This window comes from Sparassis crispa, assembly GCF_003851025.1.
Source record: "Sparassis crispa DNA, contig_000011F, whole genome shotgun sequence".
NCBI lineage: Eukaryota > Fungi > Basidiomycota > Agaricomycetes > Polyporales > Sparassidaceae > Sparassis > Sparassis crispa.
In genome coordinates, this window is record NW_020939757.1 from 216931 (window position 1) to 241309 (window position 24379).

At 53.7% G+C, this 24379-nt stretch overlaps 10 protein-coding genes across 10 annotated transcripts; 5 read left to right on the top strand and 5 right to left on the bottom strand.

Moving 5' to 3' along the window:
- Positions 1-105: 105 nt before the first annotated feature.
- SCP_1100710 (hypothetical protein) lies at positions 106-2386 on the bottom strand (the record flags this gene model as incomplete). Its single annotated transcript, XM_027762507.1, has 5 exons — positions 106-276; positions 335-472; positions 521-1060; positions 1110-2315; positions 2369-2386. 5 exons carry the CDS (start codon positions 2384-2386, stop codon positions 106-108), a joined length of 2073 nt encoding a protein of 690 aa, XP_027618308.1.
- Positions 2387-2593: 207 nt separating this feature from the next.
- Positions 2594-6652, top strand: SCP_1100720 (Isoleucine--tRNA ligase, mitochondrial; the record flags this gene model as incomplete). Its single annotated transcript, XM_027762508.1, has 18 exons — positions 2594-2839; positions 2895-2967; positions 3020-3089; positions 3146-3209; positions 3259-3403; positions 3451-3504; positions 3562-3797; positions 3854-4010; positions 4069-4486; positions 4546-4634; positions 4691-5280; positions 5349-5558; positions 5613-5694; positions 5747-5997; positions 6060-6160; positions 6213-6307; positions 6357-6470; positions 6525-6652. 18 exons carry the CDS (start codon positions 2594-2596, stop codon positions 6650-6652), a joined length of 3123 nt encoding a protein of 1040 aa, XP_027618309.1.
- Positions 6653-7006: 354 nt separating this feature from the next.
- On the top strand, positions 7007-9584 carry SCP_1100730 (Putative proline--tRNA ligase; the record flags this gene model as incomplete). Its single annotated transcript, XM_027762509.1, has 9 exons — positions 7007-7337; positions 7389-7741; positions 7797-7890; positions 7940-8075; positions 8135-8199; positions 8250-8339; positions 8388-9007; positions 9062-9369; positions 9425-9584. 9 exons carry the CDS (start codon positions 7007-7009, stop codon positions 9582-9584), a joined length of 2157 nt encoding a protein of 718 aa, XP_027618310.1.
- A 446-nt stretch (positions 9585-10030) lies between these two features.
- SCP_1100740 (Glutathione-independent glyoxalase DJ-1) lies at positions 10031-10969 on the bottom strand (the record flags this gene model as incomplete). Its single annotated transcript, XM_027762510.1, has 7 exons — positions 10031-10137; positions 10196-10206; positions 10259-10310; positions 10367-10447; positions 10504-10633; positions 10690-10870; positions 10920-10969. 7 exons carry the CDS (start codon positions 10967-10969, stop codon positions 10031-10033), a joined length of 612 nt encoding a protein of 203 aa, XP_027618311.1.
- Positions 10970-11146: 177 nt separating this feature from the next.
- Positions 11147-11470, top strand: SCP_1100750 (hypothetical protein; the record flags this gene model as incomplete). The annotated part of the gene is made up of 1 exon (XM_027762511.1): positions 11147-11470. The coding sequence occupies one exon, from the start codon at positions 11147-11149 to the stop codon at positions 11468-11470; it is 324 nt and encodes a 107-aa protein (XP_027618312.1).
- Positions 11471-12488: 1018 nt separating this feature from the next.
- On the top strand, positions 12489-13598 carry SCP_1100760 (hypothetical protein; the record flags this gene model as incomplete). Its single annotated transcript, XM_027762512.1, has 4 exons — positions 12489-12810; positions 12867-13227; positions 13278-13409; positions 13466-13598. The coding sequence occupies 4 exons, from the start codon at positions 12489-12491 to the stop codon at positions 13596-13598; spliced, it is 948 nt and encodes a 315-aa protein (XP_027618313.1).
- Positions 13599-14152: 554 nt separating this feature from the next.
- SCP_1100770 (hypothetical protein) lies at positions 14153-16097 on the bottom strand (the record flags this gene model as incomplete). The annotated part of the gene is made up of 2 exons (XM_027762513.1): positions 14153-15597; positions 15653-16097. 2 exons carry the CDS (start codon positions 16095-16097, stop codon positions 14153-14155), a joined length of 1890 nt encoding a protein of 629 aa, XP_027618314.1.
- A 441-nt stretch (positions 16098-16538) lies between these two features.
- Positions 16539-19188, bottom strand: SCP_1100780 (Ribosome biogenesis protein enp2 homolog; the record flags this gene model as incomplete). The annotated part of the gene is made up of 5 exons (XM_027762514.1): positions 16539-17047; positions 17099-17757; positions 17817-18061; positions 18121-18792; positions 18859-19188. The coding sequence occupies 5 exons, from the start codon at positions 19186-19188 to the stop codon at positions 16539-16541; spliced, it is 2415 nt and encodes an 804-aa protein (XP_027618315.1).
- Positions 19189-20367: 1179 nt separating this feature from the next.
- SCP_1100790 (Surfeit locus protein 4 homolog) lies at positions 20368-21635 on the bottom strand (the record flags this gene model as incomplete). Its single annotated transcript, XM_027762515.1, has 7 exons — positions 20368-20405; positions 20462-20503; positions 20564-20586; positions 20642-20884; positions 20940-21181; positions 21235-21289; positions 21340-21635. 7 exons carry the CDS (start codon positions 21633-21635, stop codon positions 20368-20370), a joined length of 939 nt encoding a protein of 312 aa, XP_027618316.1.
- A 366-nt stretch (positions 21636-22001) lies between these two features.
- SCP_1100800 (Adenine DNA glycosylase) lies at positions 22002-24303 on the top strand (the record flags this gene model as incomplete). The annotated part of the gene is made up of 8 exons (XM_027762516.1): positions 22002-22370; positions 22432-22508; positions 22568-22589; positions 22647-22862; positions 22956-23207; positions 23275-23494; positions 23594-24170; positions 24243-24303. 8 exons carry the CDS (start codon positions 22002-22004, stop codon positions 24301-24303), a joined length of 1794 nt encoding a protein of 597 aa, XP_027618317.1.
- Positions 24304-24379: the final 76 nt, after the last annotated feature.

The window sequence follows — 24379 nt, forward strand, 5'->3', positions numbered from 1 at the left end:
CATTAGCGGGGTGAAGAGAATGCGAGGATTGAACGTTGAATGAGATGGTGTTCCAGATTCGTGAATATGAGACTCGGCGTGCATCCAGCTTACACCGGTGCACCCTTAGTACTTCACGGCGACTGCGTCGGCCGCTGCCGCTTGAGCCGCCGCCTCTTCCTCCCTTTCTCGGATTTCCCGAGCAAGGGCCTTCACTTCGTGGAGCACATCAGGTAAAGACACCGTCGTGCCCTCCCTCCAGCGTGCTAACGCCCAATCTCTCACAAATACGCTTGCCTGGAAGTTCAATAAGTAAGGGCCATAAAAAAGACGGGATATTAGACACTCTACAGACCTTGAAAAACTTCTTGGCTGCGTATTTCTTGTAAAATGACTGGTGTCGAACGGGTTTGAGCACGTAATTGAGCATCAGGTTGGCTGTAGGGACGAGCGCACTCTCGGGATACGTCGAGTAGTGCGCCAAGTTTGGCGTCTGGGTAGACGGTGAGTACACTAACGCGCGATAATCGCATGAACGTACCCAATCAACGTAGTTGAGTACAATGCGCGCTAACCAGATAGCTGCAGCTGCAAGAAGCGAAGGTGGCGCGGCGATGAGTCGCCACTCCAGACACTGGATCTCGAGGAAGTACTTTGCGATGGTGCGTACTTGGACGTTATAGTCATCCGCTTTGCTTATACGACGCAGGAAGTGAATGGGGTTCGGGTAGCTCAGATTCCATTCGATGGTCTTGAGCACGTAACGCTCGGCCTGCAGAATCTCGTGTTCGCTGTATGACGAGTCTGCACAGTAGAGAAAGTTGGTCGCGCTAGGCGCAACAATCTCCTCCACCTTGGCTGCGACGAACATGCACGTGATGCCGACCAACTGTAACTTAGCCAACGAGACGACGCGAGCAGAAAGGAAACGGTCGATGATGTTTACACAGAGGAAGAGCGTCTCAGGCAGCAACTTGAACCGTGCATGCACCTGGATCAACCAATCAGTTAGAATCCCGCGCATCTTCCACGCGAGATCTTTCTGGTTCTCCATGTAATTTGGATTCGGCATCGTAGTTTGCTGTAGCATGTTATACCCATGTTCCGCGCACGCTAGTGGACGGACTCACCTCGACCTGCTTGAGGTACTCGAAGATCTCCGCCACGTACTCACTCACCATCAGAGGGTCGTCCTCGTCTTCCGCATCCAAGTCCTTCCATTCCTTCCCGTTCGGGTCAGCCTCGGGCTCGCTCACGAATCGCACCGCCTCTTCCACCTCCAACGCGTGCAGCGCAGCCTCCTCAGGTGCGTCAGACGACGTGCGCCGCTTCTTGAATACACGCCCAGCTTCCTCATCCTCGTCCTCCTCTGCCTGCCGCCGCCACAGCGGCCGCCTCTGTTGAGCACGGGCAGAGGGTGGAGGAGGCCTCGCCGCTGCTGACGCACGCGCCGCGACGAACCTGCGAGGCGAAGGCACAGGCATAACCGGATCCACGGCCATCGCCTCATTCTCCTGCTCAGGCATGGGTTCGACGTTCTCCTGCACTCGCTCCAGCTGGCGGTAGCGGCGATGGGGCGGAGGTGGCAGCTGCGACCGCCGCTGTTGCTGCCGCTGCATCAGCTCGTGCTGTCGCTGCAATTCCTCGTTCTCCCGTTGCAACCGCAGCCGCTCGCGCCGCAACCGCTCGAGCTCCTCCTGCTCGCGCTGCTCTTGTTCGCGCAGTTCCTGTTCGCGTTGCTCCCGTTCGCGTAGCGCTTGTGCGCGGTGCTGCCGCTCGCGCTGTAGTTTCTCGCGATGCAGCTGCAGCTGATGTTCTTGCTCTTGTTCGTGCTGCTGCTGCTGCTCCGCTGTGGTCGCGCTCCTCGTCCTGCGAGTCGTGTTCGTCGTCGTCGTCGTCGTCGTTTTGCCCACCACCGTTCGTAAAGGCTGCCGCACCGTAGCCGTCGTCGTCGTCTTCTTGAGCACGACGCCCTCGAACTTCTCCTTCAGCTCCTTCACCCTCTCCTTGCCCTTGACGCCTGCTGGCCCCGGCCCCGCATTGACCGGCTTCACTTTGTTTTCTGACGGCTTGGCAACTTCCCCGAGAGCTTCCCGTTTCCGCTTGGCCTGCACAGCGGGATCTGCCTTGACCGCGGTCACCGCCTTCGCTCTCGTGGCTGCGGTCGACGCGGTGGCCCGAGCGATTCCTGTCGGCTTCACATCCGCACTTGCACCTGCTGCCGCGGAGCTCGATGGTTTTGTGCGAGCGGTAGTAGCCCTTAGATTACGAGCTGTGGCATTCTCCTTATCCTTGAGTACGGCAACAGCCCGGGTCGCTCGGGTCACCCGCCGTGTCTGTAGCGGTTTTTTGTCAGAAAAAGATACAAGGATTACGGCTCTGCACATACAGGTATATTTGAAGACATGCGGGGAGGTGTACGGAGAAAGATATGTTGTGGATATGACGCGGAGAAGGAGGAGATGCACTACCTCGTTTTGTTGAACAGAGACAACAAATAGATGTAAATAATACGCGGTAGGCCGCGTTTATCACGTGATGGGGATCACGTTACATACTGCACTCGGTCCATTATTTTCTGCATCAAAGGACGTCTTTTGGCCTTCCTGGCTTTATGAAGCCTTGGTTATACCATGCATGGCGCGTCTATTATTCGAAGGACATAGCAGCACATGGCTCTCCTCGAAACATTTTATCCACTCGGATTCGCCGTGCGGGGCACGTAGCGGCGAAGTCTGGAAACGACAAAGCATTCTCAGACACCCTTCTACTCCCAAAAACCAGCTTCACTCTCTGGAATGATCCTACACAAAACGAGGCTCTGCGTGCCCGTACGTGCGACGAATTATACCGATGGCAGGTCAGAATCAAGTACCCAAGTTTACTTAAAGTTTGACTTGTGTTCATTCAAGTAGTGGGAACATGCTGATGGTCCACTGTTCGTCCTACACGACGGCCCACCATACGCCAATGGCCGGCTGCATATCGGTATGCTCGACTGCGATGATGATTTCCTTGCGGCGTTCACACCGAGGTGCAGGGCATGCCTTGAACAAGGTAGTCAAAGATATTATCAACAGGTATCATGTGTCAGTGGGGGATCGTGTGCAGTACGCCATCGTTTATCATGCTGCAGTGGTTTCTGTTAATGAAGGTACTTCTCAAGCTACTTGCCGGGGTGGGATTGTCATGGTCTTCCTATCGAGAACAAAGTCCTGAAGAAGCTGGGAGTGAGTTTGGTAGTTGTTTCGCGAAATACTATATTGAAGAATATCACAGAAGCATTCCCGCGAACTGTCATCCAATATAATTCGCGCAGAAGCTGAAGCCTACGCCCGACAAGAGGTGCAGTTGCAGACGAGCGAGTTCCGGCAATTCGGTATTATGGCGGATTGGAGTCCAGAAACGACCTATCGCACACTAGGTAGCCTCGTTTCGAAATTCAGTTGTTGCCTGACTGACTGGTCGTAGACCCGGATTATGAGATCAGGCAGCTCCGCATTTTCCAGAAAATGGTTGAGAAAGGTGGCTTCGCTAACACTGCTGTTTACATCTGCATCTGTTCACTCTCTGTGTCTCTAGGCTTGATTTACCGGCGTTACCGTCCTGTGTATTATTCGCCCTCTTCGCTTTCTGCTCTCGCTGAGGCAGAGCTAACTTACAACGAGAACCATGTCTCACACACGGTTTATGTGGCCTTTGAGCTCGATTCTGAGAGTCCACATATGAGTGCGACGCTGCGCTCCCTCATTGCTGGCCGCAGCAGTGCTCGCGTGCTCGTCTGGACAACTACGCCGTGGACCCTCACTGCTAATATGGTCCATGCGTCACTTCTTAGTTCTGCTGTCAATTTGGCTAATTCTGTAGTCTTCAGGCTATTGCGGTTAATCCTGATATGATGTATAGAGCAGTTGCGCCAGATAACTGCCCCTCATCATCGCTGACAATATTCGCCGTGGATCGAGAAAGCGCTCTTCTAGACCTGCCAGAGGTGGTAACGCCATCCAATATATCCGTTGCAGAGGTCAACGGTGAGTTACTCGCTCTCTTATCAGTGGGGAGGCCTTCATTCACATTCTTACCTGCTAGGTTCCGAACTTGTTGGTGCTACATATCGCCCTCTTTTCGCTTCCCTGCAGCATACAGATGTTCCCTCACTGCCCATCATACCGTCTTCACATGTGACCCCGGATGCTGGTACTGGTCTTGTACACTGCGCTCCTGCGCACGGTGCAGAGGATTACTCAGTCTTCCAATCTCTTGGGCTCCTCTCATCTGACGCCGCGAAGATTGTATGCCACGTTGACGGCCTTGGTCGATTTACACCAGATGTTGCTGAAGTCGTGGGCGCGCAGGCAGCACGGGCTCTCATCGGCAAGGAGGTGCTTGGCGACGGAGGAAAAGCAATAGTCTCGCTCCTTCAAGACACGAAGTTCTTGTACGGGAAGCAGAGGATTCGACATCGTTATCCTTATGATTGGAAGACGGATCAACCTGTGATCACTATGTTAGCTGTCTTATTCCGACATACGCCATGGATTGAATTAACACATGCTACGTATTTAGCGCAACGTCTCAATGGTTTGCAAACCTTGACAAGGTCAAGGATGACGCGATCACTGCCTTGCAGGATGTTTCGTTCGTCCCTGCTGCCTGTGCGCCTGCAGCTCTTTTCTTTGTCCGCTAGTTACTCATATCCTCCTCCTTCTAGCACGTCACCGCTTGGAATCATTTATTCGCAACCGCTCGGAATGGTGTATCTCGCGACAACGTGTCTGGGGTGTGCCCATCCCTGCATTGCATCACCTACCCACTGAACGCGCAGTGCTCGATACGGCTAGCCTTGATCACATCATCAGTATCTTACAGAAGAAGGGAACTGGCTACTGGTGGGATGGTCCTGTTGAGGAGTTCATTCCGCCTGCGCTCCGCGAGGGCATGGACGAGAAACAGCTCGCGGAAATGTGGCGTAAGGGGACAGACACTCTAGACGTGTGGTTCGATAGTGGGTCGTCCTGGACGATGCTTGAGGGTCTGCATGCAAAGTACGGCTCAGGTGAGGGAGCGAAGGGCAGAACGTTTGGCGCCGACGTGTGCGTGGAAGGTTCCGACCAGCACCGCGGGTGGTTCCAAAGCCAGTTGCTAACCGCGATCGGTTCGGCGAAGAGCGAAGAACGGAAAGGTTTGAGCCCTTATGGTACACTAATCACGCATGGCATGGTCCTCGACGAGGCTGGGAAGAAGATGAGCAAATCGTTGGGCAACATCGTCAGCCCAATGACAGTTATTCTTGGCGGTGAGGTGCGTTCTCCTCTTATGCATATCGCTTGATCTTTGTGTAAATCGATTGGCTGACACTGCAGCAACAGGACAAGCGCAAGGAGCCTGCGTATGGCGCGGAAGTGCTCCGCTTATGGTCGGCTACTATGGACTTAACGAAGGACATGTCCATTGGACCCGAGGTGCTCTCTCAGTGCTCAAGAGCTCTCCGCAAAATACGTGGTACTGCAAGGTTCATCCTTGGTGCCCTAGAGGACAAATATCCTGATTACAAACTGGATCGCAAGGATCTCGGATTGGTATGCGTTTTGCCCCATTGGTTGTGGATTCCCTGGTCTTGATTGTGCCTGCAGGCTGGGCGTTATGTTATGCACGAATTACTGAAACTTGACAATGTTGCGCGGGAGGGGTATGCAGCCTATGACTTCCCTAAAGGTGCGTTCCATCATCTCACGTTCGTGCCCAAAATCGATACGTCTTGCGTCAGTTGTCAATGCTCTATCAAACTTCGTGAACATCACACTCTCCTCGCAGTATCTGGACATCACCAAGGATTGTCTCTACGCTGACAGCAAAGACAGTGTAGAGCGCCGCGTCGTTGTCGGTGTTCTCCATCATGTTCTAACCACAATGACGTCTATTATGGCTCCTATCCTACCTTTCCTAGCGGAGGAAATTCATGAGACGCTGGGCAATGCAAAGGGAGCGTCTGTCTTCTCCCGAAAATGGACGCCCTTGGCGAGTTGCACCATGCCTGATTGACAAGGTTATTTTCTAATCTATTCCATCTCATTCTGTAGAACACCGAATGGCAGGATGACAATGCTGAACAAGATATGAATCAGCTATTCTGTGTTCGCGGTGGAGTGATGGCTGCGATGGAAGAGGCTCGCCAAGCAAAGTACGTTTCTTCTACGATGACAATCTGTGCGCGTTCTTTGAATTGCTTCCAGGTTGCTCAAGAGTTCGTTGGAAGCCGAAGTATTGTTGCTTGTACCTGACGATATACCAGAGGAGAGCACTTTAATCAGCTTACTCGGTCGGGAAGGTATGTCGGCCTTAGCGGTCAACGTGAAAGCTTACGCAGTCTCCACCAGAGAACTTCCTAAAAACTCTATTTATTGTTTCCGACGCCTACCTGGCTACTGAAGGATCGCTGGGCACGCAATCTCCAGATTGGCTGTATACAAGATCCCTTCCGATCCAGCGGGGTAAGCATATTGGCGCACTGTCATATTCTTTCACTGAGCGCACATACTTCTCAGATTCTGACCTGGAAATTCGTGTACTTGTTCGTCCTGCCGCGCTGAGCAAGTGCCCGCGTTGTTGGACGTATACACGCCCAAAAGACGATTTGCTGTGCAAGAGATGTTCCGACGTCCTCACTCACTAGACTTACTATATTGCCCTGTAATACCTACATACTAATGCACCCCAATGTATCACCACCTCTCCTCCGTTCCTCTGGACGTGGATGTTTCTCCGACGAGAGAATAAGCGATCGCTGCCATCCCGGTCGCCAACGACTGGGTAGATAGCGCTCGTCACAACTCAAAATCTCTTACCCTTTCCCTCCCGCCTTCGCATGTTTGCACCGCGCAATGGTGCAAGATATTTGACTCCTCTGGGCAGAATTGTTTCACGGAAAAATCCCCATCCGATAACCTTCCCTCACCGCGCCGAGTCAGGTTCAAAAAGCGCTGGAGGCTTGAGACTCTGCTGCATTAGATCTCTTACAGCTTCCGCCATGTCCTCCGTTATTAGAGGCGCGCAATTTTTCAATGAAACCTCTATTGTCCCTGCTGCTTTCGTGGAACACAGTGCCACAAACTCTCCGGCGACATGGCGTGAAGCACTGGAAGCAAGCGGGTCTGCCCCGAAATCCTTTGAGTTGATCAAGACCTTGGTCTACAAACCCAAGACTGCAAAAAATGCTACCCCGGTCCCTGTGGTTGTGATCGCCCGCGAAGGAACGGATGTGATATCAGGTCTGTTGGGCAAAAAGCTGAATTTGAAGGATTTGCGGCTAGGATCAGAAGAGCTTTTGACTGAGTTCTTTGCGCTTGACAAAAATTCGCGTATGTATTCGTTTCGCATCCACGACGTATGGACTAACATATGCTGGTAAGTTTCTCCCCTCGCATTGAGCGAGCAGACATACCCCAAAGTCATTACAGTCGTGGATGCCTCGATCTTCACGTCTTCCTCGGTTTTCGCTGTCCATGCCCTGTCTTCCAGCTCGACCTTTTTTCTTACGGGAAAAGATATCCACACGCATCTGAAGGGTTTGGAGACTCACGGTCCCGCTCTACACGAAGTCGACTTTGAAGCGCTCAAGGCCGATACAGAGCCCTCCGCTCCTGCAGGGCAGTCAAAAGCTGCGCCGGTAAAGAAGGAGAGAGAGGGCGCGAGGATTGAGGGCGCTGTGCAGATCGCTATCGGAATCAAGAAAGAGGTCGACTTTGCTGCGTGGTATACTAACGTATGTTCCAAAAACTTTGGACGTGATAACGATTGAATGATTTGCCGTGCTACAGGTCCTCATCAAAGCTGAAATGCTGGACTACTACAACGTCAGTGGATGCTACATCCTACGTCCATGGGCGTATAGCATCTGGGAGGTGATTCAAGGTGCGCCACAGCCGTACCACGTACACGAAGACGTCTTACGCGTTATCAGACTGGTTCAACGCGAGAATCCGCCCTATGGGCGTGCAAAATTCTTACTTCCCCATGTTTGTCTCGTCAAAGGTGCTGGAGCGCGAGAAGGATCACGTCGAAGGTTTCTCTCCGGAGGTGGCATGGGTTACACGAGCGTAAGTGATGTTGTACTCTTGTAACACCAAGAGAATCTTATGACGCTCTTCGTGTACAGCGGAAGCTCTGATCTGGAAGAGCCTATTGCCATCCGTCCGACATCTGAGACCGTCATGTATCCTTGTGAGTGCCTTTACCCTGAAAATCATCCTCCTCCTAATTGCGGCTTCTAGACTACGCGAAATGGATCAAGAGCCATAGAGACCTTCCGTTGAAGCTCAACCAGTGGAATAGCGTAGTACGATGGGAGTTCAAGAACCCCCGTAAGTGACGGCATTTCCGGCGCTCATCGTATCTCATGCGTGCTTCAGAGCCGTTCATTCGTACCCGCGAGTTCCTTTGGCAAGAAGGTCATACCGCGCATCTGACCAAGGCCGAAGCCGACATTGAAGTGCGAGATATCCTCGAGCTCTACCGACAAGTATTCGAAGATCTACTTGCGGTCCCCGTCATCCCTGGCGTCAAATCCGAAAAGGAGAAGTTCGCGGGCGGGCTGTACACGACGACGGTTGAGGGCTTTGTGCCGACTACCGGGCGTGGCATCCAGGGCGCGACGTCGCACTGTCTTGGGCAGAACTTCTCGCGCCCGGAAATGTTCAACATTTTCGTCGAGGACCCCAATGATCCCACCGGCCAGGGTAAGGTGTACGTGTGGCAGAACTCGTGGGGCCTGTCGACCCGCGTTATTGGCGTGATGGTCATGACGCATGGTGACAACCAGGGTCTCGTTCTTCCTCCTCGTGTCGCGTCGATTCAAGTCGTGATCGTTCCATGCGGTCTTACCGCGAAGATTTCAGATGAGGGGCGCAAGGCTGTCAACGACAAGTGCGACGAGCTTGCGGCAGCGCTGAACAAGGTCGGCGTGAGGACAAGGGCTGACCTGCGTGAAGGATACACTCCCGGCTTCAAGTTCAACGATTGGGAGCAAAAGGCGCGTTCACGTAATTCATATGCAAGTCTTCCAGGTGACTGAGAGCAATGCCAGGGCGTGCCGCTCCGTCTCGAGGTTGGCCCTGCCGACTTGGCAAAAGACCAGACGCTGACAGTGCGGCGCGACAATGGCGTAAAGTCCCCGTTGCCATTGGCGGGCATCACGGCATCTGTGCCGAAACTGTTGGAGACAATTCAGGCAGATATGTTCAAGCGTGCGCAGGACCTCTACTTTTCTAGAGTGAAGCCAGTTACACGCTGGGAGGACGTCGTCCCGACGCTCGACAACAAGTGCGTCGTTGTGATACCATGGTGCGAAGAGGAGGCGTGCGAGGACGACATCAAGGAGCGCAGTGGACGGGCGTAAGTCTTGATGCATCCTAATCGTGACTCTACGTTGACTAACGGCAAATCACAGTGCTGAGCCCCAGGATGAGCGTGCCCCCTCGGCTGGCGCCAAGTCTCTTTGTATTCCCTTCGACCAGTCGAAATGGCCTCCAATTGAACCGGGCAAGACCAAGTGCCCGGCGTGCGGGAAAGACGCGAAGCAGTGGACCATGTTCGGGCGGTCATACTAGACGTGGCGTAGGGATAGAAGTAGTAGATCACAATTCGTTGCGCTTGTAATATCGTCTCTTCGAGCTTCGCCGGGTCCAAATTAAGAATTTATCCATGAAGTCAGTATCCAACGACTGCCCTGCCAGCCGGGCTGATCACGTCCACGTTATTAGCGGTCTGTTAAAGAGGTGGGTACCCTACGCTACAAACCCATAATTGCTGAGTTCAATGGAAGATTTCATGGGGCACTACTTTGAATAGCATCAATTGAACAGCATTATGGTGTTTCACCCTAAGTCCGCTGAATTCTTGAAACATCTGAGAATACACTGGGCAATAAGATCAAAGTAATAATACATGGCGTTCGGTCAGAGTAAGGTTACAAGTGTTGAGTTACTTGCGCTAAATCTTCTGGTGATTTGCCGGAGTTCCAACCCACTTTTAGGACACAATGGCGGCGTCCAGACTAAGCGAACGTGCCACGCGGGAACATCATCGGAGCGGCAACGTGTTCGCGTTTCTCCTTACCGCAAAGAAGCTCCACGAGCGTGAGCGCGAAGGGGAAGGCAGTACCTAGATTCAAGACGCATCAAGCATCCAATGCGAGGGTTTAGCCTGCTGGTGGACCTACCTGGACCACGACTGTCGTCACATTAGCAATGAGCTAAGACAAAAAAAAGAGCAAGATATGCACCTTGTGACAAGATTGCCCGAAACTACTACTGGCTCCTCCGAATACTCAAAGTCTGAAAATGAGGTCAGGGCATTATTAGCAGCAACTTGGCCAAGAATCACGACGTACCCTTCTCCAATTGCTTCTTCACGCTGGGGTGCGAAGTCAGAGGTTGCTTCGGCAGCCCAGCAGTGAGAGCGGTCAGGCTACCTGATGGATGAGAATGATGAGCCACAAGCATTAGTGGATATATCGGACATGCACACCTGCACATATCATGCCGACAAACTTGCCCCTTTCAAGGTACTCCCGGACGAGATGCTGCACGGGTGAGCTCTCCGATAGAGTCTTCGCACCCCTCGCCCCGCCAGGAATTATGAGAAGGTCATACTTGTCCTGCACATGATTTCCAGGTCAGAATGCACCGGATTCTACATTAAGCCGATACGTGCAGGCGTAGCTGCCTGGGGAGAGAAGAATGTGTCCGGCAGAATATTAATTCCATGCGACCCGCTAGCAAACGAAGGGGTGGTGTAGGGTGGGTTCAAAGTCTTCGCAGACGCACCCTCTGCCAGCACATATGCAGAGGTACACGATACACCAGCGCGGACGAGCGTATCGTACGGGATCGTGCTGCCCCACGAAATTAGATCTTCTTGAAAGTCGCAGCAAATTTACTCACAATTCCATCTCCTCAGTTCCATCTGCGATCAGTATGATAGCTGAGGGCATCGTGTATAGTCAATGGAAAATAACAAGATGACGGTAAGAGTGAAAGCTGTATGCGGCTCCTCTGCGCACATAGGGGATGGCTGTTTATGGGAATATTACACAATCAAAGAGGTGCGTTCACGTGGGCGCGCATTTCGAACGACCACCATCACCCCTTCTCGCTTCAGTATCAATATTATGGCACCTCAGCGATGCGAGAGAAGCTATTTTGACGTCCTTCCGAACGAATTGCTTAACGTGATCAAAGGAAACATCCACAAAAAGGACCTTAGGATGCACGTCTGTTTCTACAAGAGTTCTTCTCGCGCGTTGTATGGCCGCGACGATTTCCGGAAGAAGCTGTGTTGGTTGAATGGCCTGGGGCTGATGCCTGGGGAGATATATTATTGCGTCTCTTGGAGGTTGATTGCATTTGAATGTATAGAAGAGGACGGGTTTTGCGATCATCCCAAATGTGGAGGCAGACGGCTGGAACAGAACGGTGCATGCATGGATCAGTGATTGACATGTTTTGCTCGCCGAACAGTGAGAAGCATGGTTGATGTGAACTACAACCTCGACAAACCTATGAAGGCACCATGAAGCAAATGGCCCGGACCTCCAGATCAGCACTCTCATCAAATTCATGAAAGAAATTCCAGAAATGCAAGATGCTGAGTGCTATCCGTGAGTACATTTTCGACCTCCTCGCGATTTGTTGCAACACTCAGATTCAGTGCTTATCAGGCTATCTACAACAACGACAGGATCACCTATGGCGAGCCCGACTATCTCACATATCCACTCACGGCGGCCAGTGCCTTGCCTGTGTTCATCGGACCTCAACATCGCTTCAGAGAGCCGAGTGCAGGATTGGTAGATATGGGGTTCGTCGGGCGTGCACCTGCATGTATTATGTACTATAAATGCAATTTATTTTATTGGCTGCACAATCCTGTACCAAGAGCTGGTGGAATCTGATGTAGGTGCCGAGAATGCATTACCTATTGCCCTCAGGTATATGATCTAATGCATGTTACCAGGCACCTCAAGTGAAGGTCGACCACACATTCCCTCAGTGCAGTGCATGTCATTACTGAAATCCTTGAGTGTGCTGCCACGACTATTGAAGACAATGTCATAACCATGACTTCTCAACTGTTCTCCAATCTTGCCTGGAATCTCAACTCGAGCTTGGTGGCTGAGCTTCGCCCGAGATTCGGTACGACCTCAGACAAAGGTCACGCGTCGACGAGCTTCAATTGATGGTTGCTCATTCGGAAACTCGAAGGTCGACAGGACCTTTCTTATTCAATTTTCGGTCCTGGCTCCTTGATCACTCAGACAGATAGGGTCCAATGTCAAACTATCATTGCTGAGTTTCCGCGGTGTATGATTACTGAAGGTCTGCAGTTTGGCTTTCAGTGCAAATTTGGTAGCTACCTAGATTCCAAGGCACGTGGTCTGCTTCAGTGTTTACCACCTTGAGTTACTCGACCTACTGCAGTGCCACGGGCCAACAAACGTTCCAGGACACAAAATGACACGTCGGCGGCGAGAGAAGGACTTTCTGGATGTTTTTCCTAATGAGCTGCTGCTCATGATCAAGGCGAGAATCGCTGAGACCGACCTCCGTACGCACGTCTGCTTCTACAACAGCTCCACGCGAATCGCTGGAATGTACGGCAACGTTTGGGAGCAGGAAGAGTACTGGAAGAAGCTGTGCTGGCTGAACGGGCTCGGTTTGCTACCGGGGGAGTCATGCAAGTCCGTTTCGTGGAAGCAGATTGCGTTCGAGTGCGTCGAGGACGACGGGTTCTGCGATCTCCCCGACTGTGGAGGAAACGCGTTGGTGAAGAATGGTGCGTGTGCACTGTAATACACCCGCGAGCGTGTTGTTTATAGTGGTGTTTTATAGTGGCGTTAATGGCGGCTGCCGACTACAACCTCGAAAGACCTACGCAGGCGCTGGCGCACAAAGAGGGAGGGCCGGACCTGGACTGCAGTCCCCTTCTGAGCCACATCAAGTTCCGGAGCAATCAGGAATGGTCGTGGCGGATGAAGCCCGACTATGATGCGCAGCTGTATGTGCGCCCGTCCGAGGCGCAGAGCAGCTGGGGCCGCCGCCTGCACGCGCATCCCATCGCGTGCCGCAGCTTCGCGACGTTTCCGCCCATACAGCGGCTGAACTTCTCGGAGTTGTATGGACTGGAGTTCCACCCGACCAAGAGAACGACCGGCGTGACCGTGTGGGACGTGCAGTCCACGCTGCAGAAGAAGTGTGTCCCTTGGCGGTCATGATTTTTGGGCACGCTCATACTCTTTGCAGACTGGACACGGGAATCCTCGCCAGTGGTGTTGCGGAATTCCTGGAGTGGCACGAAACCAATGTACCTAAGCATTGGGACGTTCGGACCATGCTCAACGAACTGTGCACGCTGCGGGGTATGCTCTCCGTTGTGTACGTCTGCAGTTATCTCGATTCGTCTCTCCCTAATCATTTGGCCTCACATGCAGGCGTTGGGATGGGATGGAGATAAGTATCGACGACGACGACGACGGTCCATACTTCGTTATTGAGCTTGTCAGGATTGAGAGAGACGATGACGACGACGAGAGCGATGACGAATACTCAGATATATCGTGTTAGCGACTGTGTCCAATACCAGTAGGTTCCGCATCTGTGGGGATGCATACACTAACGCTAGCGCCTTGTGCAGATTACATGGAGGGCACCAGGCAGCGTTTACTGGACGGATACCTCGTGAACTCTACGCCCATTCTTTTATGCTCTACACTATCGAATTTATAATGATTTATAGATGGTGGCCATATACTGGATTTGACCTTATTAATCACCCAGCCTTCACAAATTGTTGCACGAAGCTTCGCCTCCGACAAGAGGCAAACTTTTCAGTAAGCACTTGAAACAACCCCCCCCCCCCCCCAACGCGAGGTGATTGTTCACCGTTTCCCTTCATGTTTTATCTGAGGATCCTCTTACAGCCAGTGTAAGCCTCAACATTCTCGATCTAAAATTATGACCACTTCCCAAATGCGTATTGAATTTTAGATCGTACAGCACAGATGTATGCAAGTCGTGTAACATCGAGCAACGCAGCATTCAACAATTAACCAGAACATACGACGACATAGCGGAGGGTCCAGGAAGATCATGAGGTGCCAGAGCGTCGTGCCAAAGCTCTACTGCACAGTTGGCACGGATTTTGCGACACCGCTGTCGGCAACCCGAGCAGCGGTCTCTGTCGCCGCTTGTGCCGCAGCAGAGCGCGGAGAAAAGGGGATGCTGCTGGGATTTAGCTCAGACTTCCCACCGGGACCGGTAGACACTGAGCTAAAGGACTGCTGGTGCGGGCGCCCGATGCCCGCCGGTTCGAACGGCGGAGCGCGACTGGACAAATTCGAGCTTGACGCGGCCGACACAGGATGTGGGGAGATCCCCAGCGGGATGGCGGGGGTGGATGAGGTCGATGCAGACGATGAAGATGCAGGTGAGTGCCCGGCGAAGCGGGTAGTGAGTGTCTTGCTGTGGCCATGAGGACTGAGGTTGATCACGCCCGGGATGGCGTGCATGTGTCCGGGGAGGGACTGGCGAGGTGCATGGTTCTGCGGCCGCTGGATAGGATCTGGTAACCCAATCGGTTTTGGAGGTGTAAATTGGGAGTGCGGGCCGTGATGGATGTGAGGATGGCTGTGGCGCTTTCGTTGGTGGACGAGGTGTAAATGATGATTATGGTGATGAGCTTGGCTATGTCGTTCTGGCGAAGTAGACTCTGTGGGCCCCCTGCCATCTGGATCCAGTATGGAGCCTTCGTCCCGACTGCCCTCATCTCTATCCTTCCTCACCGCGTCTGCGCTCGCCCCGATATCGCCCTCATACCCAAACGGATCGCTCTCAATTCGCTCCCTCTCCTCCTCCAGCTTCTTCAGCTTTTCCTCCAGCTCCCTGACGACCCCTCCCTCGCCCTCCAGCTTCTCCCGCTTCCCGTTCAACTTGTCCAACTTGTTAACCATCACCGCAAGCTCCGCCTGCAGGGCCTCCACTCGTCTCTTCTCCCTACCCTCCGTCTCCTCGCGGCTCTCCCTCACCTTAGCCGCACCCTCCTTCACCCGCATCCACTCTTTCTCGACCGTGTCATTCCGCTTTTCCAGCCCAGGCAGCGCAGCCTCCCTGTCGCGGATCAGTTCCTCGATCTCCCTCGCTGCGGCGAGCGTCTGTTTGACCGCTTCCTGCAGTGCGAGCACCTTCTGGCGTCCACGGTGCTCGCCCGCAGCGTGGCGGTCGGACGCGCGCTTCAGTGTATCGATCTCGGAGCGGAGCGCAGCGTCGGCCTTCTGCGACTCCCGCCGGGCGGTCTTGAGTGAGGTCGTTAGGGCGGAGTGCTCGGAGGTGAGCATGTTGAGTGTGTGCAATAGTTGCTGGCGTCGATCTTCGAGTGTCAGTGCTGGTACAGGGGAGGGTGGGTGACCATTAGGGTGCGGAGGTGAAGGAGAGCCGGCATCCCCGTTGGAGGGAGTTGAGGCCACCGGGGGAGCGGGTAATGTCTCCAAGGGTGGCGATGTACCGAGACCAGTCGGCTCCTCAGGTTGGTACTCTGGCTCTGCAGAGTTTGTAGTCACCTCGGCATCTACGCAGAGGCATGGTCAACAACATTGGAGTAAACGATGGATTACTGTACACACCCGTAGTTATTTGCCCGTGAATGCTTCTCTCACCAGGAAGCAAGCCCAATTCGACATCATACTGCCTTCCGGGCATCAGACCAAAGAGTATGATGACTGCTTCATCCTCGTCGTCTATCTTCATTAGCACCCTCTGCCACGGTATCCCGTTCACCTTTACGGACAAGCCCTTCGCGAGGACGTTCGATACAATCTGGTTCTGAGCGGCGTCGGCACTGGAGCTGTCTGTGTCTGCATCGTCGTCAGACGACTGGAGACCAAGCGAGGCAAGAGACGGCTCCGAGTTCGCGGACTCAGCACCAGTATAGGGCGAGGAGAGGACAAACGTTACGGAAACAGATGTGATTTCACGCACAGAGAGGGTAAGCGTCGGTCGCCACGGTCGGATAGAACGCCACTCTGTGAGATCCTCTACACCATTCGGGTGCTGTACTTCCCCAGGCATGGTGGTGAGGTTGTAACAATTAAGTATGGCCCAGTCGAGATGAATGCACTGGAGCTCAGAAGAAGCGTATCTGTGCGCCTCGCACAGTCGTCCTCGCGGCGTTCCGAGCACAAGGTTGGATAATAGCTTCTAGTCCTGTTCTCCGTGCAGGCAAACAACCAAGAAGGCGTAGGTGAACCTCTATGGCGACCTGAAGAATGTTGTAGAGAATAATGTTCGGTACTGGAGGTTCATGGTCGCGGAGATCAATGCAATGTCTGCATGATCGAGTTTCCACCTGTCGTGGATGATGGCTTTCGGAGATTGAATTGTCACAGTGATGATTACTACCGACCACTCATGCATGCTGCGAGAAATATACACTGAGCTCGTAAGTACTCGGATAATTGGTGTGTACGACAGGGAATTTACGCGTAGAGATAGGAAACGACGTGGCAATACTCACATCCTTCTGAAAGTATTTTTGCTCCCACTCCGCATACCTTTCCGCCTGTGCGTCCTGCCCTTGCGCTCGCTCTCACTCATCTCCTGCTCCTCTCTACCTCCCCTCTCCATCCCTGCACCGAACGTCTCAACGCCCTTCCTCCGCGCAGTACCTTTCACCCGCTGCTTCATCCCGTTGTCATGATCATCGTCGAGGATATCATCGTCGGCGTGGTGTGAGGAAGCCTTGGGGATAAAGGACATCTCCATGCCACCGTCGGCGCTGTGCCGAAGCTGAGTATCGCGAGGTGGTGCGCGTCCCTTCCTCTTCGCGTCAACTCCGCCGGTGAACCGCCGCTGGCCAAAGGTGGCGTCTTTGTCCGCACGAGCGCTGGCGACATCAGACTTCGCGCGCAGAGGGACCATGCGGACGTTTGGCTGCCGCTGCTGAGGTTGTCGGGAACGCGCCTGCGCCCTGGAACTTGTCCGCGCTGCCATTCGAGCACGGATGTCATCATGCCAGAGTTCTGCAAATCAAATCAGGATCTACATACCGATCAACATACGACAGTGCTCACCGTCTGCCGCGTCACTGTCTTCGCTTTCTTCTTTCTTGTCCTCCTCACTTTCACTCTGGCTGCTGCTTTCACCCAGGCCGTCAGACGACATTTTGTCACTCTCCTCTTCCTCCTCCTCCACCGCTGTCTTCGTCCTGCCTCTGTTCGTGCTCGCGTCTCCGTTCTTCCGCTGCGCGACTGCAGACGGGTTCATCAGCGCGTACTCGCGACTACTCTCATCCACCTGGAACTCGGCGTCCTCGAACAAAGCCTTGAACCGGGGGTCGCTCAGTAACGTTGGCTTCTCATTGACGTCCACGCCGTTGCCCTCCTCCACGCCCTCGTCGATGACCATCGCGTCGACATCGACATGTTCGGCATCCTCCGCCGCCCGTGCCCTCTTGGCCACACGCCGCTCTTCTCGTCGGCGTTCCCGCTCCCCCTCCTTCCTGATTTTCTCCGCCAGCGCCTTGTTGACACGCACGCCCGGGTCCGCACGGGCGCGGATACGGCTCTCCGCCATCTTCTCCATCTTCTCGCGCACAACGCGTTCGCGGTGCTCTGCGTACACATACGGGTTCGCGATGACGCGCGCTGCGTCATAGAGCGCGAGCGAGAGGAAGTAACCGTGCATGTACGGCTTGAGCGCAGGGGTGCCCACCAGGTGGTCGAGGCCCAGGCTGAAATAGTTAATCTGGGTGTGAGAATGTGAAGATGAACAGAGAAGCGGCACACGTACGTTGCAAGCTCGCTACGCTCCACGAACTTGTAGTCCTGGTATGCCGTGCGCGTCGTCTGGTCTTCCAGCTCCTCTGTGATGTTCTCGAGGAAGCTGCACCACTGCGGCGCGGGCCCGAGCTGCGGGATGTAGTACGTCGTCATCTGGATGGCTTCGTTGGCGATCATGAGCAGGCCGCTCCCGGGGACATGGTGCACGTCGTTTAGGTCGTACGCAGGTGTAATCGACGCGAAATTAGTATCAGGCTACGTGCCGCACGTCATTTGAGTTACAGTAAGCGCAACCAGCGAGTGCAGCCACCCACCGAATTCCGATCCCAGATTTTTATCACCTTCTTGTCGGCGCTAAGCACGAGCCCGTCGCCCGCCATCCTGCTTCCTCCCTCAATCCAGATAACTTTTTTGATAGGGAGGCCGTATCCCTGGTCCTTCAGCGCTAGATGACGCGCAGCACGGATATCATACAGGAGAGTATGCCCGGACGACGTGCCTATGGCGTACGAGAGCCCATCCAGACGGGACGATATAGCCGTAACCGACGGTGATGGTTCGCCCCCGACGCCCGGCATTGTCTGCGTAGAGCTACTGACAGGTAAAAGGCGTTCACGCGGTAGCCTCAACACGCCAACCCTCGCGCGCGAGCGGGGATCCCAAAATTGCACGGTCCCATTGCCCTCCACGCCGAACGCAAAGAGCTGGTGCGCGGGATTGATGTCAATCGCGTTCACGCCCGGCACGTCATCCTCGCCGGGACTCTGTAGGACCAGTGGGTTGAGGAAGCGGCCTTGATCAAGATTGAGCCGGTAGACCTCGGCGCCGGACGCTCCAAAGAGCGCGTCGCAGGTGGGGAAATGGTACGCGAGCGCGCGCCCGAAGTGCGGGATGCGTGTGCGGTAGTGCAGCCCGCCCTGCGTGTGCAACTCGATCGTGCGGTCGTTCTGCAGGTGTATCGACTTCGTCCAATCATCCGAGAGCATCTGCGCGCCGAGTATGCATCGTAAGGAACGAAAGAGGGTAGACGGGAGGGGCGCGGACTTACTCACAATGAAGTCGACGTTCTCCGCCTCCGAGTGCCGCTCGAACTTGAGGGAGAGCTGGTCGAGGTCCCACACTTTCATCTGTGGCTTGTAAGTCCCCGTCGCTACCGCATGGTGTCCATCGCGTGTGGTCTTGATGCGGTTGCTCGCCTCCGGGAACTCGAAGTGCTGGATGAGCTCGATGGTGCCCTCGACATGTTCTCGTATCGCACGCTTTCCTTTCGCATTTGCAGCACGTTTACGTGTGAGCCAGTCTGGGAGAGACGACGAGGAACCCGATGCGGCCCCATTTACCGTGTAGATTTTGACCGAGGAGGGATCAGGGAGTGTGCTCATCCTGGGCGTCCAATGAAGCGGCAATTACTGAAGTACGACGACTTCTAGCTTAATTACGGGCAAACTCTCGACCGAATTTTATTGCATACCTGGCACCCGTTGTCTGATTATTATTCCGCCACTGATATTCGATGTGCCGCCGAGTGCAGTGTGACACTGTTAGCACTGTGACCTGCCCCACGGTAAAAGTAAGAGTGATCAATGGACCCAAAATCTAATGTTCCCGCTATAGTTGGAAAGGAAGCACGTTCAGGAAGAGTAAGTTAAGACACGGTAGGAGGAGTGGTGGTGCCGCGTCTGCAAGAATTCAGAAATTTCTTGCCCATGGCACGTGACGTCGCCTCCCCGATCTAGTAATTTCGCCTCGTGTCTACCATCCTCCATATCGAGCGCTCCATTTTATTCCTCTGATATTTCAAGGTCAGTCCTAGGCAAGATTTTTACAAAACGTGAATCCCAGATTACAGTGCTTTTCATATGACAGCTAGTTGCTAAATCAATAGGCACGCACGAAAAATATTCCCTTAGGTCGGACATCCAAAGAGGATATACTGATTGGCCAGTTCTCACTTCCCAAGCAGACGGAGCTGCCTTGGACGTGATCCAAGACGGCTTCGGAATCTTCCTGTTTGATGTCCGACCTATGGTCTGATTTTTTACTTGGGCGTTAGCGAATAGCTGGAAACCGGATAGTCTTGACACAAGACCGTGAATGAGGTCTTGTGCCGAGACCAGGAAACCAGAATCGCGTTGTGATTATCGAGCCAGCTTGTTTCTCCCAGACAAATATGCAAAGCACTGTAACCGAGGCCAGCTGGCTAGGGCCTCAGGTGTCCGTACATACAAGTTATGCGCATCGGACTGCCGTCACTTTCAAAAACACATCGCACTTGAGATTTCTGCGGTTAACGAACAGGTGCCATTCCAGGTGCAACGTTATTATTGAATGTCTCATGGCGTTTGTCGTAAATAAGTTAATCCCCGAGTCCATCCCCGCCTCACATTATCCGCAACATGACAAGAACACACCCACGTCAATACACGAGACCGCGCCAAGTTTTGGAACACACGTAGGGTACACACAGCGATTCTGGCTCGAACACGATTACGGAGGAGCCAGATCTTATACGCATGCGCCACTCGCTGCCGTTTACAGAAGGATGTCGCCCTACGTTTCGTCTAGTATGTCTTCTTCTTCTCGTCCACGGATAGACCCCCTGTTTGAAAGTTAGGAATGTTAGATTTGAATAACTGTGCATAGATGCAAACATACCAGGGCCCATGTTCACGAGAAGGATCAGACCACCGACGATTGCTATTAAAAGATGATGTGTAAGTTCTGTATCCAGAAAGAATATATGTGAAAACTACAAACATAGTGTCTGGAAGAAATCATATCTGTAAAGATACAGACTCAGACCGGTACGCGTCGTTCAAATGGAACCACACTCACTTCAGGAAATCCCGCTGCGGGTGTTTCGAACTCACGCTCCACCAGTTGTTGATGAAGACGTTGAATATGCTGAGAGTGATGACCAGGAACGCGGCGGACCACTTCGCCTTGAACCCAACAGCGACCATGACGCATGCTGCGAGGCCGAAACACGAGACAAACAGTCGGATGATTGTCCATTCTCCACGGAGCATGAACCCAATGAAGAGGAAGATGAGCAGGACGCGGCCCGCGAGAAGAAAACTGTGCGCCATAGTCGTCAGCAATTGGCATAGCGCACACCAGGGCGAACACTTACTATTTCTTGCGGTCCGTCTCACTAATGGACGGCAACCCGGCGAAGATCTTCTTGCGGGTGTACATTGAGTCCGTCAGGACCATGAGCAGCCCGCCGATGACGCTGAGGTTGCGAAGGAAGAAGTTGAGATCAAAGATAAGCCCATAGCCAAATGCCTGCATGATGACTACGCCGAGCAGCCCACCGACCGCGAATTCTGAGTGCTTTTTCAGGATGACCGAGGCTGAGCCAGCAAGCATCGTCTGTAACATAATGTCTCAGCGGTAGCGTAGACCCAAGGTGCACTGCAACTCACAATGACGTTGATCATCAAGAACAGGTGCGACAGACCCCAGTAGAAATGGCGATGCCTGCATATGTGTGCTTAGAGCAAAGGTGCGACTAATGTCACACCACGTACCTCTGCAGGTACCATAGCTGGTCGTTCCATTGCGTGATAATCCGCAACGAGTCCTCCAGAAATGTGACGACTATGAGAAACCTGCCGATCGCTGGCAGATGCGGCTTCAGCGGTTGTGTGTATATCTCAACATTGTCCTCGAATGTGCGGGCAAATGTGCGGAGCTTCTCGAGGGGTTCGTCTGGATTTGCTGCTCTGTATCCAGACGACGCTCGTGAGTTCCCAAAGCCATGTGGGTCGGAGGAGTACCCTCCTGAGGGTGCGGCGGGGCGTGCAATGCTGATGCGTGCGGACATGGCGGAACGTTGGAGAGAGCGAAGGATGTGACGAACGAGAGGGCGACGTGGCGGAAGGTGCGCGTGGGAAATTACAGCGCTCCTACTTACCACTTTCGGCGCACAGCCTCGGTGATCCTCCAATCATCAGAATAAAAAGTTTCAGATTTTCCGCACAGGTCGCGTAAGATTCTGAAATGATGCACCGTGAATATGTTCTATGTTTTCGAACATATGAAAAACGTACGGTACAAACATTCAGCACGACGTGATCACGTGATGTACCGCGCTTCGTGACGCGTTGGACAGGATCGTTCAACTCTGGCCTCCCTCAACTTCGTAGTTTTGTCACTCGCCCGAGTTTACAACAGCAAAGGTGAGACAAAAATGGGCCGCAAACGAGCACAGGAATCAGACGACGAGTCCGAAGCCGACAGCGAACCATATGAACCCAAGCGGAGAAAGTACGCAGCGAAGAAGTCGGGCAATACAAAGCGCAGCGCAGCCAAGAGGCAAAAGTGCATCCAATCCGAGGAGGACAGCTTTACAGTACCCACAGAAGATCTTTTGGATGATATGGGCGCAGTCCAGGAGCGTCCACACGGAACTTCCATGCACCGGATTGCGCAGCCAGAGCCACTGCAAGAATCCTTGTTGGAATGGTACGCGGGCGTACACACTTCACGCGGTATGCCTTGGCGAAAGCCATATGACCCCACGCTAGGTCCTGACGAGCAGGCGCAAAGAGCCTATGAGGTCAGTGTCGTTCGTTTGTCTCACGGCGCCCGAATAATTGGAGACAGGTCTCTCCCCACAGGTCTGGATATCGGAAATCATGCTGCAGCAAACCCAGGTTGCCACGGTAATACCATATTACAATAGATGGATGGGAAAGTATGTTATTAGAATTTGTTGGAACTTGACACAATATCCAGCTGACCATGTTTGCACAGATTTCCCACTATCAGAGATCTTGTACGTCTCTCACTATGTCCTGAAGGGTCTGATTTCCCTCATTAATACAGTCTTCAGGCTGAATCTGACATAGAGATGGTGAATGGTATCTGGAAGGGTCTAGGATATTACTCCCGCGCCGCCCGCCTCCTCAGCGGGGCCAAGAAAGCGGTAGAACAATTCCATGGACGCCTTCCAGACAACGCAAAAGACATGCAATCGCAAATCCCAGGCATCGGACGCTACAGCGCCGGCGCTATCTGCTCTATCGCGTACAACCAGTGTGTGCCTGTGGTGCGGTTAATCTGGCTCATATAACCATTCCCGTCGTCTGACTTTAAATCGCATGCTTTCCTTATGGGTTCGCCCCGCGTGTCCTGCTTCTAGCTAGATGGAAATGTGCACCGGCTTCTGAGTCGCGTTTTGGCTCTGCACGCGCCGCCAAAGGCGAAGCAGACGCTCGACGTGCTGTGGGCCGGCGCTACTGCACTGGTCGAGGGTTCCACTCGTCCAGGAGATCTCAACCAGGCGCTGATCGAGCTGGGATCGACGGTGTGCAAGGTGCGAGACCCTCATTGCAGCGCGTGTCCGCTGCGGGCATGGTGTCGGGCGTATCAATATCAGACATCTAAAGAAAAGGTAAATCCCGGATAGATGGAGAAATGCGGCTGACGTACGATATGCTGCTGATACATCTCTACGACAGCCTGACAGGATGGCTCCGAGGCGCGACGAGGGGGTGCCTGACATCGAAGAGCTATGCAGCCTCTGCGAAGCTCTACCTGCGCCTGGCCTGGTGACCGCTTTCCCGATGAAGACAGGAAAAAAGAAGGCGCGGGAAGAGCTCGACATCGTGAGCGTCATTGAATGGCGAAGCAGGACCGATGACCAGCGCTGGTTTCTGCTCGTCCGACGTCCCGAGGGTGGTGAGTCATCTAGTACAATTTGCCTTCCTGCGCTGTCCTTAGACGTTCGGATGAGGAGGCGCCCTCGCATACCTTTCTGATGCGCCCCCGCCCGACCAGGTCTTCTTGCAGGCCTACACGAATTCCCCACCTCGCCGAATGTCCCCGTGCCAACTTCGCCGTCCGCGATGATCGAGATCGCATCCACAATACTATCTGATCTGCTCGCGGCACCCCCAAAATCAAGACCACCGCCAAAAGGCAAAACCGACAGGGCACCGTGCCGACACGTACCCGCGGCTGGACCATCGGAGGATGCCTCCCGACGGTACTCGCCTGGGGACGAGTCTGATGGACAGCACCCAGCCACGGATGGATCGATAGCTCTGCGGATCGCGAATATCACCCCGGTAGGCGATGTACTACACATCTTCTCGCACATCAGAAAGACGTATCGTGTGCAGTGGGTACTCCTGGAGGGAGAAGCTAAGGAACCCCCTTCGTTAAGGAGTAGGCCGTCTGCGGACGCCGACCGTCCGCCTAGCTTAAAGAAAGGCAAACGCAAATCTAGCCCCGCCAACCGCTGTCGCACGACTACGCTTAGGATGGCGGATGACGGTGCAAAGGTAGCCCGGGCGAGTGCGTCCACACCTCCCCAGGCGCTCTGGACGCCGATAGAGCAAGTGCCCAATGCCAAGTACGTGAATCCCCACCAGGTAGCTTCTGGCCAGGTGATACTCACGAGATGCTCTCAATTAATTCGTGGCAGTGTTGGCACGGGCGTGCTCAAGGTGTGGAAGCAGGTAAGCACACTCTGGGAGAACGCATGACGTCAAGGACCTAGCATTAGCCGCGATTGGGTGATGGTCAGCGGACTATTCGCTTGTGCGGTGGGCCATGATGGCC